The sequence below is a fragment of the Leptonychotes weddellii genome, chromosome 15, assembly GCF_054177405.1.
Source record: "Leptonychotes weddellii isolate Sample4059 chromosome 15, ASM5417740v2, whole genome shotgun sequence".
Lineage (NCBI taxonomy): Eukaryota > Metazoa > Chordata > Mammalia > Carnivora > Phocidae > Leptonychotes > Leptonychotes weddellii.
Window position 1 is genome coordinate 22,268,531 of NC_138383.1, and position 18,902 is coordinate 22,287,432.

Below are 18,902 nucleotides of genomic sequence, written 5' to 3' on the forward strand. Positions count from 1 at the left end.
AAGTAGGTGGTAAGGTTGGGGGCTTCCAGTTCCCAGAAACTCACTCGGAACGGCTTATCTGGATACAAGCTCCAAGCAAGCGAGAACAGTGGTGGCTCCCACCCTGCGCTGGGCTGCTGGAGGGCACCAGCGGTGGCTGGCAAAGGCCCTGCCGGTGGAAGGGGCTGGACTCCTAAGCCGGGCCACCAGGACACTGACAGGCAGCTTTGAAGGAGCCATCTCATCCGGAAAAGGCAAGTGAGACCGAAGATGTGAGGCCACTTTGGAGCAGACACATCCACGGCGCTGGGCGTGGACAGGAGGCAGCTGCTGTGGCCAGGGAGTCAAAGGGGGCACATACCTCTTTTCGGTGGTCTGTGCTGCCCCAGGACGCCGAGCGCTTGTGTGTACAGGAGCTGGCCCGCTCACCTTCCAGCTCTTGCCAGGACAGGGGCGTCTGCAGGGGGAGAAACCCCGTGAGACAGAGCAGCTTCTCAGGCAGGCCCCGGGGAAGCAGCCACTTCCTGGACAGAGGTGGTGGCTCTTTGAAGGCGTCTCTGTCGTCTGGTCATCAGCCCCCTGAACATGCCCGCCTCTTTTATTCTTTAAGGCTTCTCCACGCTCTAGACTCCCAAAGCCACTCTCCCAGTCCATGTCCTCCAGGAAGCCTTCCCTGATGAGCCAACAAGGCCAACCTGCTCTTTACTCTTTTGTGACTTTTACACAGGGATTCTGGCCCCAGCTATTCCAGGTGCTCCCCAAGGGACAAGTCCTGCCCCTCCCTCTCCCAACCAGCTCCAGAAGAACACGGGCTCGGGGACCCCTGGCATCCTCGATTCGTGGACCCTTTATGGGTCCGGCACAAGTTCAGGTTCCTGGGAATGTCGTGAAAAACAAGTTACGAGACAGGACTCCATTAAGCAATCATTATTACTTGGTAAAACAGGAAAAATGTCAGTAGAGGTCCCCCGTCCTCCATCTTCGACCAAAGCAGGAGACTTCTGTGTAGCACAGTGTCTAGAGCTGGTTTCAGGGGGGGGCTCTGCACACAGACTTGAAGTCCTCCTGAATAGGCACGGGAGGGGACATTCTCAGGAAGGAGGAAGCCAGAATTCTGAACTCAGCCCTGACCCTGACCCTTTCTGGCTTTATCACAGCTCCTTCTCCTGGGCCCTGTGCTGCCCTTTGTGAGAGCAGACCTCTCAGTCGGCCATATCCCCCCGCCTCCTCCCCACTCCCCAGCTGCATAGAAGGCCAAGGGCCCAAGATTGAGGCAGGGGGAGTTGCAGACCCACTTCCTGGGCCCCAACCTGAGGGAGGAAGCTGTTGGCTTAAGCATGAGGCAGAGGAGGACTAGATCACTTCCCACCACCAACACCCCCTACTTCCATTCCAAGGGAGGGGCCCAAGGAGGAATGCTCCAGGGGAACCAGCTCTGACTTCTCTACATGAGCTGCCAAACCATGAGGGCCTGGGAACCATCTCCTCCAACAGATCTGCTGACCTCCCCCGAGAGGCTGTTGCAAACAGAAAAGGGGGAGGATAAGGGGGGGGGGAAAGAACCCCAACCACTCACTACCCAACAGCTGTGAAGAAGAGCGGTGGGGCGGGCGGGGGGGGGGGGCAGATTGCCCTGTGTGACAGCTGTATGGAGGGGCCACAGGGGACTGAGTCTCCCTGGCTCTTCCTTCTCCCAGCTGCTGACCAGGACATTTCCCGGGCCATGCGACACAGCCAGGGTGAGACGGCTGCCCCACCCTCCTTCCCTGACAACGCCGCAAGGAAGACGGGCCAGGGCTCCAGTCTTCACACACCCGTCCTTCAGGAAGAGGGCAGGCAGCGCATCCTTCAGGCTGCAGCCCAAACCCTCGAGGTAAAGCTGCCTGTGACAGCAGTCGGCAACCAAGCGGCTAACTGGTCGACTCCCAAATGCCTGTGTCTCCCCAAACTGGGGTGCCGGCAGCCAGAGCCTGAGGAAAGCTGCGGCACATACTGCAAAGTGAGGAGGAGGGCCCCCTCTCCCAGAGCCCCCTCGGCCCAGCAGACACACAAACGCGCCTCCACTCCCGGGGCTCCACAGCCAACCCTACAGATCGTTAGCTCTGCTCATCCAAGCCGAGCTCCACGCAAGCCTGCTGTCCCTGGAAGGTGGCTGAGGTCACAGGGGAGGGATGGCGAAGGCTAAGCTGGCGATGCCCATTTCCCTTCCACTAGGAAGGTACCGCACTCACAACAGCCCCATCCAGGCTGTCAGCAGCTCTATTGACATCTCTTGCAGACTCTTCAACTGCCTCCTTCCTTCTGAGATGTGTGAGAGGGTGGAAGGAGAAATGTGGGCTGGCAGCAGAGGCTAGAAAGGATGTGAAAATTCACGCCAAACTGGGATCGTGTCTCTCGGTCCATCTTGCCTCACCTCTCTCAGCTCAGCCACATCCTCCAGCAACCGCTGCTGCCTCTGTGTAAACCATGCTACCCGGACTATTGTTCTGCCTCAACACTCGGCTAGCCCCTGGTCACAGATGTCGCCATTTTACCTTCCATCCCACGGGCCCTCTGTACCGGGCCCTCATCGCATCCAGGCAAACCTAGCTCTGCCTCCTTTCTCCCCTTGCCCTGGACCCCAAGCCTGGCCTCTCCGTCTCAGAGGGCCTGCCCTACCAACTCTTCCCAGCCTTGCCCGCGGGGAGCCCGTCTAACTTGTCTACCTCGTGCTGACTGCTCCTCGGCCCCACGTCTCCTCCGTAGAGATGGGCTCCGAGTATCCATCATCCACACGCTCAGCGTATAGTTACTGAATGCGCACTGCGTGTCAGGTACCGTTCCAGGGCTGGCAACACAGCAATGCACAAAACAACAAAAATTCTTGTCCCCTTTGAGTTTACGTTCTAGTTGGGGACATAGTTGAAACAGTGATAAGTACTAAGAGAAAAACACAGCAACAAAAGGAGATAGGAATGCTGGGCAGGGGAACATGATTTTAAATGTCAGGGACATCCTCAATGAAAGAGTAACATCTGAAGGAAAACGTGAAGGGGATGTGGGAGTGAGCCATGTGGGTATCTGAGGTAACAGTGATCCAGACAGAGGGAATAGCAAGCGCAAAGGCCCTGAGGCAGGAGCAAGCCTGGTTTGTTTGAGAATGATAAGGAGGCCAGTATGGCTGGAGCAGAGTGAGCAAGAGGCAAGGCAGTAGATGAGGAGGTCAGTAGGTGTGATAGCCTGAAAAATGGCCCTACAAAGACACCAGGTCCCGATCCCTGGAACCTATAAGTCTTACCTTATATGGTAAAGTTTTTGCAGATGTGATTAAGTTATGGATCTTGAGATGGGAAGATTATCCTGGATTATCCAGACAAATTAGGCCATTACAAGTGTCCTTATAAGAGAGACGAGGGCAATCAGACACACACGGAGAAAGATAAGGGGATGTGACCACAAAGGCAGACACTGGAGTGATGTGGCCACAAGCCAAGGAACGCTGGCAGCCACAGAAGCTGGAAGATGCAAGGAATGGATCTCTCAGTGAGTCTCCGGAGAGCGCGCAGCCCTGCCAACACCTTGATCTTGGCCCAGTGAAACAGAATTTGACTTCTGGCCCCCAGACCTGTGAGAGAATAAGGTTTTGTTGTTTTAAGCCATGAAGTTTGAGGTCATTTGTCACAGCAGCCCCGGGAACCTAACACAGTAGGTCATCCTATGTATGAAGCCGTGTCCATGCTGGCTTTGAGCATCTGTAAGGCAGGCTCATGCACGGGTGTGGGCTTTGGCCCCTCCGACTCAACGGGGCATGTCAAGAGTGGGGACCATGCCCTGCTCCCTAGTTCCAGTGCATCTGGGTAGACGGGCCGCTTTGCCTCTGGGTCTCACCGCAGAGGTCTGAGCCAAGGTCTCCCTGGGGCACAGAAAGGCTCCCCTTCGAAGAGTGCCCTTTATGGCACAACAAGGGTCGAGCCATGCGGCAGGACGGCAATGGAAGGAGTCGCTCCACATGATCCTTTGGAAGTGGAGTGGAGCTTGAGCTTTGGTCAGCAGATCAAAACATCGTATTTGTCAAGGGGATTCATGCACTGGAACAGATTTATTTTAACACCTTGGCCCAAGGGGAGCAGCTGAGAGAAAAGCAGGACCATGTACTAGCCATGAGTGACATCAGCCACCTGTGCAGATGATGCTCGAATTATGCACAACTGGATGTGGGTCAAACCCAGGAAGCCTTGCCTGGGCTTCTGAGCTCCCAGAGCCACATGCGGAAGGATAAGTGGGTGTGGGGGTGGAGGACAGCTGTCCAAGGCACAGCCCGATAGAACAAGACAGGGGTGGGATGGAGCCAAAAACCCTCCAAACTAGAACCTGTTTCTCTGACCCCAACCCAACTCAGTTTCTACCTGGACTCCCAGGCAAGGGTCCTGGCCCTGCTGTCTCCAGGGACCTTGGTGGAGCCAGTTAAGCCCTGGGAACACAGCCCCATATACCTCTGCGGGGACCAAGAACAGCGTGGTGCCTGGCCTGGTACAGAAGATGCTCAGTAACTACGTGTGGAACATGACATTCGGCAGGGAATCAGCCCCTGGGGGACTCTGGCGAAACACAGGCAGGAAAAGGCTCTCTGAGGGTGGTCCGCTGGCCCGAGCCAGGAACTTCGGCTGGAGGTGGCCAAGGCCACCGTCCCTGGCCCTCCAGTGACTACGTAACCCTCAGATTTTCCATCATGGACCCATTTTCAAATATTCTGTGCTGCTGTCAAACCATATGCTGACCAACTGGTCCTGCTCGCCAGTTTGGAAAACAGGTGCCATGCCCAGGCCCCCACACCCAGAAAGCAAGCCTATGATGGGCAGACTCGATCATGTGTCATCACTAAAGGCCGAGGCACTGGCTTGGGAAAAAGAGTAACGAAAGGAAAGAACACACAGTAGGGAAAAGTCCCAGAAAGGGACGTCTTCCTCAACAAAGAAGGCCGCCTCTGCTTCTGGCCTACAAGACACTCTCGGAGATTTGTCAAGGACTTCAGCTATTTTGTTCCTCCATCGGATAAATCAAGCCTAAAGAAGAAAGTCCATGCTAGAGGCTTCCGCAACCTCCCCTGGAGCATGTGGAGGAAGCAGGGCTGGGATAAGCAGCACAGGGGGCCGGGCAGAGCAGGAACCCAGGGTCCCGTCTGTCTGCAGGATGAGACCAGCAGGGGAACTATGCTCAAACAGTCATTCCAGCTGTGGTGAGACCACTTCCTCCCTGCAGAAGAGTGCATGGAGACACGAGTGCTTTGCACAGCAAGACGGGAGGTGGAGACGGTACCCCGCCCTGGCCCGCCACTAGCAGGGCCAGCCCAGAGCACTTGGTGGCCAGCTCGGGTTTACCAGCTGACCTGGGGACAGGGCGGCCCAGAGAGGGGAAAACGTATTCAGATTGGCCTGCAGAATCCTGACAAAGTCCTCCAAGACACAAAGAACCTCCTTCCGATGATGGGGACTCCATCCAGGAGCCTTGCTAGTCCTCCCCGGCTGGCCGCTCTGTGCCCCACTCCCGCTGCACCCAAGCTCTTCCTTGGGCTCACCAAGCTTGTCTCTGGGAGACCTGGGCAGCTCTCTCCCATTGCTCTTCCGGGCTCAGAACATGCAGAATTTCACAGGACACCCAATTCCCCAAATAAGACTCAGCCACCTCTCTTCCTCCCCTGCCCCAAATAACTTGGGTAGCCATCTTGCGAGGAAGACTCGAGAATGCAGCACGCTTGGCTATCTAAATGGCAGGTGCTCTGTGTCTGCGGCCCAGGTCAGAAACTTGCTTGGAACGGGCAGGGTTCTTGTTTCCTCTAGGAGGTTCAGCCCAACTATGGTGCTGCCCTCACTACCGGGCATGTCCCCAGGAACGCCACGGCTGACGTGGTCTCCAAACACCACACTCGAGCTGCTGGCTCTGGGGTGGGGGGGTGGAAGGGCAAACAGGAGGACGGAAGTGAGGGCCTGCCTGCCAGACACAGTAGAAGTGCTACACCGGTGTGTCTGGAAGAGAAGGGGCAGGAAGCAGGGGTAGGGCTCAGAGAAATGAGGGAAAGGTGCTGGCCTCGATCTATTTTTTTTTTTAATATTTTTATTTATTTATTTGAGAGAGAGAGAGAGCATAAGAGGGGGGAGGGTCAGAGGGAGAAGCAGACTCCCTGCCGAGCAGGGAGCCCGATGCGGGACTCGATCCCGGGACTCCAGGATCATGACCTGAGCCGAAGGCAGTCGCTTAACCAACTGAGCCACCCAGGCGTCCCTTCAATCTATTTTTTTTTAACAACATAAAAGCTTTCAAGGACTTTGGTAAATCTTGCCTCCCCACCTTCCCTCTACCCTTGTCCATGCCCCTTGTATCTAGCCCGTTCTGGGGATATGCCCGTGCTCTGGAGAGAAGGAACAGCAATCACTTAGAGAGAGGTCAGCAGAGCCTCAGGTCTTCCTGGTGTAATGCCAGTGTTGAAGGAGATAGTTTGTGTCAGGCTAGGGGGGGCTCGAACAGGAATTTGACTGGAGCCCAAAATCTAGACGCAGAAAATTCCCAGAAGACCAGGACTGAAAGATGGGCAGAGCGCATATTTTGGTTTGGATGCCTACGTTGATCAGAATTCTCCTACCTCTTGACTCCAGCCACAATATTGACAGGTTGCTAAGAGTTCCTCGAGGGCTGGAGCCCATCCCGGGAAAAGAGGAAAGCTGCACAGCTTGGCCTTGCCAGACCCACGGAGGCGCATCGCTGACCTCTGTCTTGCCGTGGCAAAAAGCCCAGACTTGTTATATAAAAGATCTGGCCTGCAGCTGGAGCCCGAGCAAAAACACATAGCCTAGAGCCCAGGCCTCTAAATCCCGCCAGGGAACATCTGAGGCCAACCCTCCCTTGAGTTGACAAAAAGAACACTCTCCAAGGAGTGGGGTAGAGGCTTCCTAGAAGGTTGGTGGCCGGAAGTGACAGAGATGGGGAGAGGTGGGAAGCCCGCACCCAACAAAGGGGGATGCACTCATGAGCTTGCACACCAGAAGCAGCCTCGGGTCCTGTCCTCCGGGGAGCCCTACTTGACTAGATACATTGTTTGGATTAAACACTACTCTCCAAAGAGAAGGGGGTGTGTACTCCAGGCCTATGAGGGCAAAGCAAAAGCCATCTTACTCAGCCTTTCCCAGGGATGCAGGGAACAGCAGTGCCTGGGGCTCCAAGGAAGCAGGCCCCCGCCGTCCACCACTGGAGTCTGTCCTCCCTTCACTTTCTGTTTGTAGATCTAAAGAGGGCCACTGATCTCAGCTGCAGCAAATTCTTGTTGGTTCAAGGTGGGGCATTCCCATGAGAATTCCTCTCCTCTAACCATGCCAAACATTTGGCCCCATCTCATCCCTTGGCTGGCTGTTCACTGGCCTTCATGGAACTGGCATCCAGACTCACAGAGGCCAAATCTTGTTCTCATTTCCTTATCCTTCATTCCAACATGCCGAGAACAGTACTGGGCATTTAGATGTTCACTAGCAACTTTTGAAAATGGATCTCACTAAAATAAATAAATAAATAAAAGAAGGGGACCAACGGGACATGCACAAAAGAGGAGGTAGGGGACGTGAGTGCACGGAACACTTTCACGCTTGGCTGTCACTCCACCTGCGAGCAAGAAGAGTGGGCACACGTTCCCGGCTTGCAAAGGAAGAGCCGACTTGCCCAGGACCCCCAAGATACAGGGCCGCTTCTGAGCCCCTGTTCTTCCCACCCTGTTTCCTCTTTCCTGAGAACAACTCATTTGTTCTGAAGTCAAACAGGCATGGGTTTAAACTGTATCAAAAGAGAAAAGACTGGACTCTGAACAACTGCTAAGAATGTTGAAGTCCTGAATCAGATTAAGATATATCTTTGTATGGGGGCGCCTGGGTGTCTCAGTCTGTTGAGTGTCTGACTCTTGATTTTGGCTCAGGTCGTGATCTCAGGGTCGTGAGATCGAGCCCCGAGTTGGGCTCCGTGCTCAGCTGGGAGTCTGCTTGGAATTCTCTCTCTCCCTCTGCTCCTCCCCACCCCTGCAGGCACGCTCTCTCCCTCTCTCTCTCAAATAAATAAATAAATCTAAAAAAAAAAAAGAGAGAAAATTTTACATAGGAGACGACTCCTTGCTCCGGTCAACACTATCTTATTCAAAAACTCCGGGAAGCCTGGAGTTTGGGTGGATGATCTGAGGAGATTCCTTCCAAGTTTAGGATTTCTTATTGAAAAGACTGCCAGGAAGAAAAATACTGACAGAGAGGACCTGGGCTCCAAAGGACTTGAACGGGCCCAGTGGACTCCCATGGGCTGCTGGCTAGGGCTTGAGTCTTCATTATCTGAGAGCTTTCCACTCTTACTGCTCCAGCAGGATCTATCCAGGCTCAACACACTTTTTGGGCCTCTCTCCCAGTTGTCTGGGGAATACAAACTCAGCTGAATGTTGGCTTGCTTAATTTTAGAAAGGTAAATCTCATTTTTGAAAACCTAGAAGAGATTCCAAAGTCAACTCTTGCTTACCCACACACGAATACTCAAAGCCAGACTGGAAAACCCAGATTGACTTCTCTCTTCCACCAGCCAGGTGGAATGCAAACTCATTTTCACGTAAGTTTACAGAGAAAACCAAGCTGGTAAATATCAGATGCTGAAAAGCCATATGGTGAAGATATGCAGCCAAAACCCAGGACAGATCATTTCAGTGACCAAGAGTTGGTAAGTAGACCAAAGGACTCCTCAGCCAGCCCCCACCCCCCGTCCTTATCCCCTTAGGAGAGCACGTCATTACCTGGGTGGCTTTGTCATTGGTACAGCAGGTGAAGGCCCCATCGGCATCTCGTGGCCACTGGCCCAGAAGGTAGGAGCTGAGGATGGTGTCCAGGGAGAATGTACGCCGGACCTGGGGTGGCTGAGGCCTACACACTGACTTTTCTGGGGCCACGGAGCATGGGACGCTGGCTGGAAGAGAGCACAGCCCGCACACCTTGACATCAGCATGGAGGAAGGAGACGAGGTAACCAACCTTCTGTCTCCTAGGAAAGCCTCACCTGACGGCCACGTCTTCCCTTGTATACACCTCCCTCCTAAAAGATTCTTTGAAGCGGCCCATAAAAGCAAATACAGTCTGACCAGAGCTTTTCTGACTTAACCAGCTGGCCCTTATCACTGGAAGCAATTTACATCATTTTATTTTAGACAAGGGGTTACTTTATAAATGTCTTCTATCTTTTTCCTGTTCCTAGTGGACTATGAGCCCTGAACTCCTAAGTCTCGGATTGAGTTCCAGAGAGCAGGACTGTTTCCCATCATTAACGAGGGAACTCTAAGGGGCCCCAAACCAGTCTTTTATCCCTTGCTCTGCCTCTCTCCAGCACCCACTGCAGGGCTCCTAAGCACTGCACAAATTCAACCCAATTAACTGAAGGACTCTTCATACTTCCTTCATGACTGGTTAGCTCAGGGAACCTAGGTGACTGAGACAAAGAGAACAATAGAACTCCTTTCAACCATCCGGGATGGAGGAATCCAGCTTAGGAAAATCAGTCTTTTGGTTCCCTCCTCTGTCTCCCCTCTTCTGGCTAAATGGGACAAAAATAAAGCAATTATAAATCCATCTATTTAATTTTTACCTTGGTTAAAGCTTTTTGGGAGAAGGTAAAAATTGAGACTGTTGATAAAATGTAAGGGTTCTGGAATCATCTGTAAGTTTCAATCATCTGTCTGGGTTGACCCTGCTTTCCACGGCCACATTCAAAACATTCTACTATCTTAAGATCTGTAAAGCCCCTTTCCTTTAACAGAGCAAAACATTTTCACATCTGTAGTAATCCCTTGATAATTCATGTGTGCATTTAGGATCGTAGGTATAAATAAACTTGAAGAGCTTTATATTAAAAAGACACCAACAAGTTGGCAGTTCCTCAAAAAATTAAACATAAAATTACCATACAATCCAGCCGTTGCGCTTCTAGGTAAATATACAGAAGAACTGAAAGCAGGGTCTTGCGCACTCATGTTCATAGCAGCGCTATTCACAACAACCGAAAGGTAGAAGCAACCAAATGTCCATCAACATATGAATGGATAAACCAAATGTGGTGTATACATGCGATGGATCATTAATCTCAAAGGGGGATGAAATTCTGATACATTCTACAATACAACGAAACTTCAAAACATTATACTAAGTGAAATAAAACAGACACAAAAGGACTAATATTGTATGATTCTACTTCTGTGAGGCAAAGTCATAGCGACAGAAAGTAGAATAGAGGTTACGAGGGACTTAGGGGGTGAAGGGAATGGGGAGTTATTATTTATGGGCACAGAGTTTCTGCTTGGCATGATGATAATGTTCTAGAAATGGATAGTGGGGATGGTTGCACAATATCGTGAATGTACTTAATGCCACTGAATTATGAACTTAAAATGGTTAAATGGTAAAATTTATGTTAAGCATTTACCATGATAGAAAAGCAGATGCTAACAACACTGTATATTCTCCAAATCCATTTACGTATTTACACACATTTTGACATAGTAGTAATCAATGTGAAATATACATTATGTTCTCCTTTGTTCTACCCATTTCATATACCCATTTCCAGGTATCAACAATCTACATATTTGTCATTTCCAATGACTACATAATATCCCACTAGGTTGGTATACAGTTGTCCACTTGAGGGGTCTCCCTGCCCACAATCTAGATATCACAAATGTTACTGCATGGATAACTTTCAGTCTGTTTTTATCTAATTCCTGGCATATTTCTGAGTCCTCTCCCTCAGCTAGCATTGTGTTCATTTAAAAGAAAATGACACATTGCAAAAGTAGTAAGTGTGAATTGCAGAAAGGTCAGGAAATATATAAACAAAAAGAAAAACCTCAAATCTCAACATCCAGAGATAATCACTGCAATACTATGAGAGAGATCCTTGTCAGCCTGACTGCTCTGTGTAGGTTTTAAAATAAAAAATGGGACCATACTATACATATTGTTTTGCAATACGTTTTCACCTTATACCATGAACCCTCTTCCAAATAATATATATTGACCTACAAGATATCCTTTTAAAAGATCTTAACATTTCTGTTAAAACTCTTCAAAGGCTCGTTTTCGAAGACAGTAGCCAAAGGCCTCATGTTCTGGTCCCACTTACCTTTCCTGTACATTTCACTCCTCTTCAAGGTCTCTATGTCCTGGACAAGCTGTACTATGAACCATTTCCCACCCATATCCTGTGTCTTCCCTCCTCTGAGGTTTTGCATAGGTGCCCAGAGTTGAAACCTGCCCCATGCGTTGAGGCCAGCCTGCCTTTACACCCACAAAGCCTTCTGGATTCCCTGGAAGGATTTTCTGATTTTCCCCAGCACTTTGTACTCTTCTAGTACTTAGAATCCTCTCTCTTGGATTATGGGTATTTTAACTCCTAGATAATAAACAACCCGCGGCCAAGGACTGTCTCTAATTTATCTTTGTACCCCACACAGTGCCGAGAACATAGGGCTGGTGTTTGGCAGATGCCTAAGTATTCATATAAAATCAAAAACCCGTTACTACAAGGGAATACCTGCTCTAATTATATCATGGATTTGAAGTTTGTCTGCCTTGCACATCCATGCTCAACCCGCCCCCCACGAGTAAAGCCCCTAGGGCTGCCGGTCTCTACCTCTCTCTGGCTCAGGAAGGCCTGGCCTCTCTCTTCTCCTCCCTGTGCCTTGTCACCAGTAAGTCAGTGACAGGCACGCTGGGTTCAAGCCCCAACTTCACCTCCCACACTAGCATGCCAACCACCCTTTCTCCTGTCCTGGGTTTAAGATCAAAAGGTGTCGATCCAGATATTTTGGGGAGGTTTTGACGCATGCTGGCAGGCAGGTCAGACACAACACTGCTGCCCTGTGGGCCTCCGAAACCGTCTGGGAGAGCCTGGGGATGAGGCGGGCGGCAGCCCCAGAAAGCAAGTTTACGGGAACACGTGACAGAGCAGCAGAGAGGCAGGTGGGAAGCCGATGAGCAAGAGGCCACCATAAAGGCCAGAACACGGTGATCCTGACAGCTGCTTCAGCAGCGAGGAGGGATCTCTGGGAACAGCCTCGCCCAGCCCTCGGCAGAAACTGCAGCAAAAGCCTCCTGGAGATTTTTCTTTTACTGAGACCATGAGAGCTCTTCGGTATTTATACAGAACTTTTAAGGTTCACCCCACCTGCACAGTCCTTTCATATGGGTCTTTTACTCTCCCATCAGCCCCAAAAGGGGCTTGGGGGGATTGTAAGGGAACCGAGGCCCGGAAAGGGCCAATCTCTGACTGGACTCGGTTGCCCATGAGGTCCGAGGCAGTCCTACGCCTAAACCCAAGCCTCCTTCCTCTTCAATCACCCCACTCGGGCTCCTGGCCCTTTGGCATCAGGAACGCTCTCTGAGGTTGCAGGGGACACCTGCCTAGACACCTGCAGGAAGGACCGTCTTTTTAGCTCCTTTTCGGGGAAGGGAGTCTTTTGATGGCAGGCATTGCCCAGGTGTCTGTACTGACTTTCTGTTTTTCGGGTTGGTTGGGTTGTTTTTTTTTAAGTCTTTGAAACCTTGGGATTCTACTATCTCCCAGGGACAATTTAAACCACACGCGTTTGGTATCAGTTCGCATTACCCCTCATATCCCACCCCACTCATGAGCTACAGTAGGAATCCACTCTCAAGGGCAGCCATCAGAGATGGGACCGTACTCCCAGTACTCCTGGGGTGAAGGAGGACCCAGAATCCTGGAATTCGTGGTGAGAATCCAACCATCCACTTTGGTCAACTCTACATGCTTTCTGGCTACCTTTGACCAAAGCGATTCACAAAGACTCTGAGGGCGTCATGGGTCCTGACTTGCTCTTCCATATACAAAAAAAATTACACAATAAAAATAAATAAATAAATAAATAAAGGAAGAAAACAAGACGGGGGTGGGAGATAGGAATGGAGAGAAACTGAGCTCCCCAATCCAGGACCAGTGGCCCCTGATGCCCTCCTCTCTGCCAGACCTGCAAGGATCTCACTGCATCCAAGTCAAGCTGGAGGCCTTGCCTCAGTTTCTTTTCCCTCAAGGAGGCAGCCGGGCCTCAGCTTTATTTCTAGGGTGACCACATCCTCCCGTTGACACAGCTCCTACCGCATCCAAGTCAAGCTGGAGGCCTTGCCTCAGTTTCTTTTCCCTCAAGGAGGCAGCCGGGCCTCAGCCTTATTTCTAGGGTGACCACAACCTCCCGCTGCCACAGCTCCTACCAGTCACAAGGTGACAGAATCACCTTCTGTCTCAGAGACCTCAGCAAGTCCCCACTTCCCCTCCCCAGCCCCCAATTCTTGGCATGTCCCGACACCTCTGAAGAGAGTTAAAATGCCAGGTTTCCTTCATGCCCAGAAAATGAGGGGGGCCACTTTTTGAAAAATTAGATTTTGATAGGAAATGAAAAATTAGCACTTATTTCAGAAACCTCGTCCTAAGTGGTTTGGCGAGCACCTGCTAACATGGGCGCGAAAACTGATGAAGGGCTAACCCGATGTGTCAAGTCCCCCCCAAGTGCAACACAAACTAAAGCCAGAATCAGACAGCGACAGGTCTTGTGCCATCGTCCAAGGGGCAACAGGCTGGAGCAGTGTGGCCCCCGAATATCCACAAGAGGCTCAGATGTGAGGGACCCACCTCCGACCGAGGCTCTACCTTCCTCCTGATGGCACTGCAGCCAACACACCCAACCTCCCTGGACCTGCTCTCCCACCTGGCAAGCGGAAGCTCAATCCCAGCCTACGGTTACTTCCTATCCATGCCTTTAAGAACAGGAGGGGAGTTGCAAAACTGCTTTTAAGTCTTCACTAAACAGATTAGGTTGAACCACTTCATGTCACTTAAACCATCCCTCCTCCACAATTCTTTAGGATAGCAGGTGGGGTAAAGGAGCCTAGAAAAGGATTCAGCCCAGAAAAGACACACAGAATGAGTTCCAGCCACACTGTCCCTTGGGAAGGTGTACTTCTTTAGCGTCAAAGCTTTGACCGGTGACAGCCTAACCCAGCTCGGACCCCGCCTTGAGGAAACAGTGCAGAGACGGCTTGCACGTGCCTGTGCTGCCCAGGGGGCCCTCGCTCAGCTGGGAACGTCCCCGAAGAAATCTGACAAGTGAGCGTAGTTGAAATGGGAGCTCGTGGGCTTCTCCCTCATGGATATACCGGAAAGATCTGGGGATTGGGTTCTGCCCTGCCATTGTGTGATTATGGTCAGCAAAGCAGCACTGAGAAGTCACAACGGTTGCTTGTGGTTGGAAGCTGAACTGGTTTCATTTCTGGAAAGTACCCCTCTCAGATTTGGGAAACGGCGGGGAGGGCAAGAGGACAATCGGCTCCCCTATCTGAGAAGGGATGCCCAGATCGTGACGGGCCACGACAAAGCAGCAGGCTGCCGGGGCACCGGCTGGGTGCCGGTGGGAGGGTGGAGTGTCCTGTTTACAGCGCTGTGGGGTATTATCGGCCCATCGCATGCAGCAGCCTCCACAGCCCAACCACCTGGCGAAGTACCCTGGCACGGGGCCAGGCCATTTCACCATGCAGCTGAGCAGTGGCGGATGCTTGTGTTCTTGGGCAACAGCAAATGGAAAAAACAAAACAAAACGACACACACCGGAGATAAGAAGCCTTAGGTGCTATCTTCCAGAGCCACTCGGTTCTGTTTCCCAACTGCTGCATTTGTATGTGGCGACAGGGGCTCTGAGGGCAGAGGGCGGCGGTCGGGTGTCTGTGCGTTGGGGGAGGAGTCCATAGGGCAGAAAGCAAAGAGCAGACAAGACACTGGACCGACAGCGGCCAAGAGGGGCCTGGCGCACCCCATGGATGGGCTGATTCCTCTGATGAGCAGATTCTGAGCGCCCAGGCCGAGCCAACCTATAAGCACAGTGATACAGGAGGAGGAGCACCTGAAGCTGCTCACGGGGGTGAAGTGTACAAGGCTGCTGTAATCCCTAGGGGCCAGGCTACCAGACACAACTCCCGGGGGTCCCCCCAGCTAATGCCACTTCAGAAGGACCACCAAACCGTCTCTCCGGCTCCCTCCTATCCCTGGCTCAGGCCTGACCACACCAGCAAACCCTCACCCCAGGAACCCAAAGGAGGAGGATGACAACACTCAGAAGAAGGGCAGGAGGGGGTCACGGGAAGGCAGCAGATGATGCAGGAAGTAAGGCTTTTGTGGCTGCCTTTCTCAGCTTGGCCAGAGATAGAGTGTGGGGTGGAGGTTTGGCAGCTTACAAGCAGAAAGCAGCCGCTGGCCAAAGGGTCCCAGCTGGGCATGGGGGGGGGGGGGCGACGTCACTCACGTTACCACCTTTGAAGCAATGAAGAAGCCTGGGAAATGAGACAAGGCTACTCTCCCCCACCCTCCATTAACACGAGGCCTAGAGATCCCAAAATACCCAAGAAGGACTGCAGAAGGCAGAAAGACAGCCGATGAGATCATACGCGTGGCCCAAACTCAACAACTAGCTAGTCTAACAAATGAGCTACTAGTCAGTCACTTTCTCACGTTGTTGGGCTTTGAAGCATTATTAGCACTAGTCTCCCACCTCTCCTCTTAAATAGAGATAGCTCACAGTACCAGAAGCTGGAGCTATACTGGAGGAAATAAGAAAATGCAGATGAGCAAAAACTGAAAAGTTAAAACTGTGCATGTCCCCGGCCCAGAGATCGCCTCCTGTCCACATCCTTCCTGATCTCTCCCCATGCACGCATGTATGCGCGTCTTTTTAATAAAATGAGATCCTATGATACGTGTTTCTCTGCAATCTGCTTGTTTCCGTCACTCATCTTCCTTCAGAGAGAGGAGCAGGCAGGGGCGGGGCAGTCTAGGAAGCTGCGACCGGGCACAAGGCTGGCCATCAAGGGGGCAGGCCCTGCCCTGTACCTGCCCCAGCTGTGATGCAGCGCTTCTGCTGGGGGCCAGGAGGGAGGGGGATATGTTAATCTGGAGAGAAGCCAAGTAAACCAGGGAATCAGAATTTCTAAACATTTTCCCAATAACAGATTGGCAGTAAGGAGGGGAAGTTCCTTCCAGCAGCTTGATAGGGATTCTTTTTCCATTTCAGTCTGTGTGTCAGGATTCAACACTGCAGGCGGTCTTCTGAGCAACCTGTGGTCCGGCGCCGCTGAGCTGCTTAACTCAAGGACGTGTGGGTCTGGGAGGGAAGTTGTGGTCAAACTGAAATCCCCAATGTGACCATACAAGAGTCAGAAGCCCTCCTTGGAAAGCCCAAGGAGACCCCATCCATCCCAGCTGGGAAAATTACACCTGGGGCTTTAAACCCTTTCAACACCAAGCAGAGAGCTCACTTCAGCCACAATAGGGAGAAAAAGCTACAGAAACTAGAGTTAAAAAGAAAGAAGGAAAGAAGAGGAACGTCACATTTCCCTGACCAAGAAGGCTTATCTAAAGAGACAAGAGTGATGATAGTTGTATACGCATGAAAAACTACTCAGCCAGGCCCTCAATTAATTGCTAATTCCACAGTTAAGTGTGCAGCTCACGTGAAAGCATTTCTGGCCCTGTGTCTGACTTCCCAGCACGCAGACCACATCTATGGGAAGCTGGAGAGAAGGGCCAGGAGAAACCCATCTAGAGAGGTCACTGGGCAGAAAAAAATAAAGAATATGCTCTTTGCATCAGGAAGGAGGGAAAAGGGTGATCCCAAGTGTGTGAGCGTGCGCACGTGTGTGTATAAAGAGTAGACAACAGTTATTTAGACGGCTGTTCAATTCTCAAGAAGCTGCAGTTAGAAGAAAAGGAAGTGGTGTGAACTTTTCACCTTTTATCTGAATTCTCTGAAGAGTTCTGTAGGATTTCAACATTCTTAAAACAAAACAAAATACTAGCAGTTAGTGATTGGAGCATGCTTTCCTTTGGGAGCCACTTGGCCTCTGCAAGAATAGCATAAATAGCACATAGCCTAGCCCTCTCCATCTTAAAAAAAAAAAAAAAAAAATCCCCACCCACGGTTATTTGGGAGCAACGAATCTCTGGGTGGCCTATAAACTCAGAGGACAGGCATAAACCCTTCAGTATCTCCGCTTCTCACAACAGTCTGATTCCTATCAAGTCAAGAAGAAATCACAACATCCAGTCAGCTCTCAGGCAGTCTTGTAAGATAAGTGAGGGAGAGGAAGAACCAGAGATCAAGGAGGTTCATCTACAATAAACCCTGTGAGAGGACACATGTGACTGAAACTCGCTGATTCCTGCTCTGAAGGTGTGCACCCTATACTCGCGTGAATTCATGGATGGAAGAGGATGCAGAGCTTCCAAGGGGTCACAGGTGGGGGCCTGTGACGCACCCTCATGTAAAGAGGTGAGCTGATTTCTCCAGGGCCACAGAGCAAACGGAGATGCAGATCTTTGTTCCCCAGAAGACTTGTGAGAATAGAATCCCCACCCCTGTGTTCCACTGTCAGACTCAATCATCATGACCACCTGGCTGCTTTGGTTCAGGAACTAGTCCACGGGTTGGAAGAGTTCTAGTCCTTTCCCTTGCTAGGAACCAGGGTGATCATTCCTGGGTCTCAGGAACACTGTTTTACCCACTGGGCATCTTGGGTGGGTCAAGGGGGATAAGAAAACAATTAAAAAATGAGAGATTCCTTTTTTAGTGAGGAAAGTGGAAACTGTGTGAAAGGAAGAAAAGGAAATGGGAACAGAATTACAGCTAACTCCCAAATAGTCAAAATAATTTCTGTTTTGTGAACCAACTAGGACTTATTTTTAGCTCCATCCAGCCTGCCTTCCCCCGACCTGAAGCAAACTGCTAGGCAGCAATATATGTGTAAGCAACTATTACTCAATTATCAATACCAAGTCACATAACATACCTAGTCTTTGACAGAATTTGACCCCATTTTGTTGCCTTCCCCCCACCTATGACTTCAAAACCCAAAAGAAAAAAATTTTTATTCCTCTTTTGAACTTCTCATGTCCATACTCACATCCATAAATGCTAATTCAGAACTAGCCTTATGCAACCCCAAAGTAATCTCTTAGGAAGAGTCATCAGTGGGTGCCAAACACTGTAGGGAACAGAATTTTTAAATAATGCCAAAGTATCACCCCATAAACCACTTATTAAAAGAATAATGTAGTTTTACAGTGGGAAGTCTGGTGGTCACCACCTCAAGTGATCAAGTTTAGCCATTACTAGTAATGGACACTCTGACCTACTATACCTCCTAAAGTGATACAAAGTACACAACTTCACCCACGAAATGTTCTTGCTAGAAATGTTTTACCAGAATCAAATCAGGCCCAGACCTAACTATCCATTTGCAGGAAATACAGGGGATAGAGGAACAAGTTAAATGCCACCATGAAAAAACAGCCAGAAAAATCCAGAATGTGGGACAGCTAGAAGGCAGAACTGGTCCATACTTTTCAAAGTCATTAAAAAACCAAAAACACTAGTGGAAGGGGAATTCTAGATAAACATTTTAAAAAGACATAACTGGGGCACCTGGGTGACTGAGCCGGTTAAGCATCCGCCTTCGGCTCAGGTCATGGTCTCAGGGTCCTGGGACTGAGCCCCGCATCCGGTTCCCTGCTCGGTGGGGAGTCTGCTTCTGCCTCTCCCTCTGCCGCTCCCCCTGCTTGTGCTCTCTCGCTCTCTCAAATAAGTAAATAAAATCTTTAAAATAAATAAATAAATAAAAAGATATAACCAAACAAGAGTCTTTACTGGATTCTGGCTCAAAGACAAAAACAAGGGGCACCTGGTTGGCTCAGTCAGTAGAGCATGTGACTCCTGATCTCAGAGTTGTAAGCTCCAGCCCCATGTTGGGTGTTGAGATTGCTTTAAAAAAATAAAAATCTTAAAAAAAAAAAAAAAAGAGCAATCAGAGGGGAAATTTGAAAAGGGACTGG

General features: G+C 50.7%; 1 protein-coding gene across 3 annotated transcripts in view; it reads right to left on the minus strand.

Moving 5' to 3' along the window:
* The window catches only part of FAM117A (family with sequence similarity 117 member A), a 42,862-nt gene that overhangs the window by 9,060 nt on the left and 14,900 nt on the right, over positions 1-18,902 (minus strand). For 2 of the 3 annotated variants that reach the window (XM_081805163.1, XM_081805165.1), the window contains exons 2-3: positions 8,762-8,931; positions 341-436 (exon numbers count right to left, since the gene is read on the minus strand). In XM_081805163.1, coding sequence (XP_081661289.1) covers positions 341-436; positions 8,762-8,931 — 266 coding nt within the window. Of the gene's footprint in view, positions 1-340; positions 437-8,761; positions 8,932-11,135; positions 12,759-18,902 lie in introns of those variants that run through there. The other variant, XM_081805164.1, reaches the window with a different exon arrangement.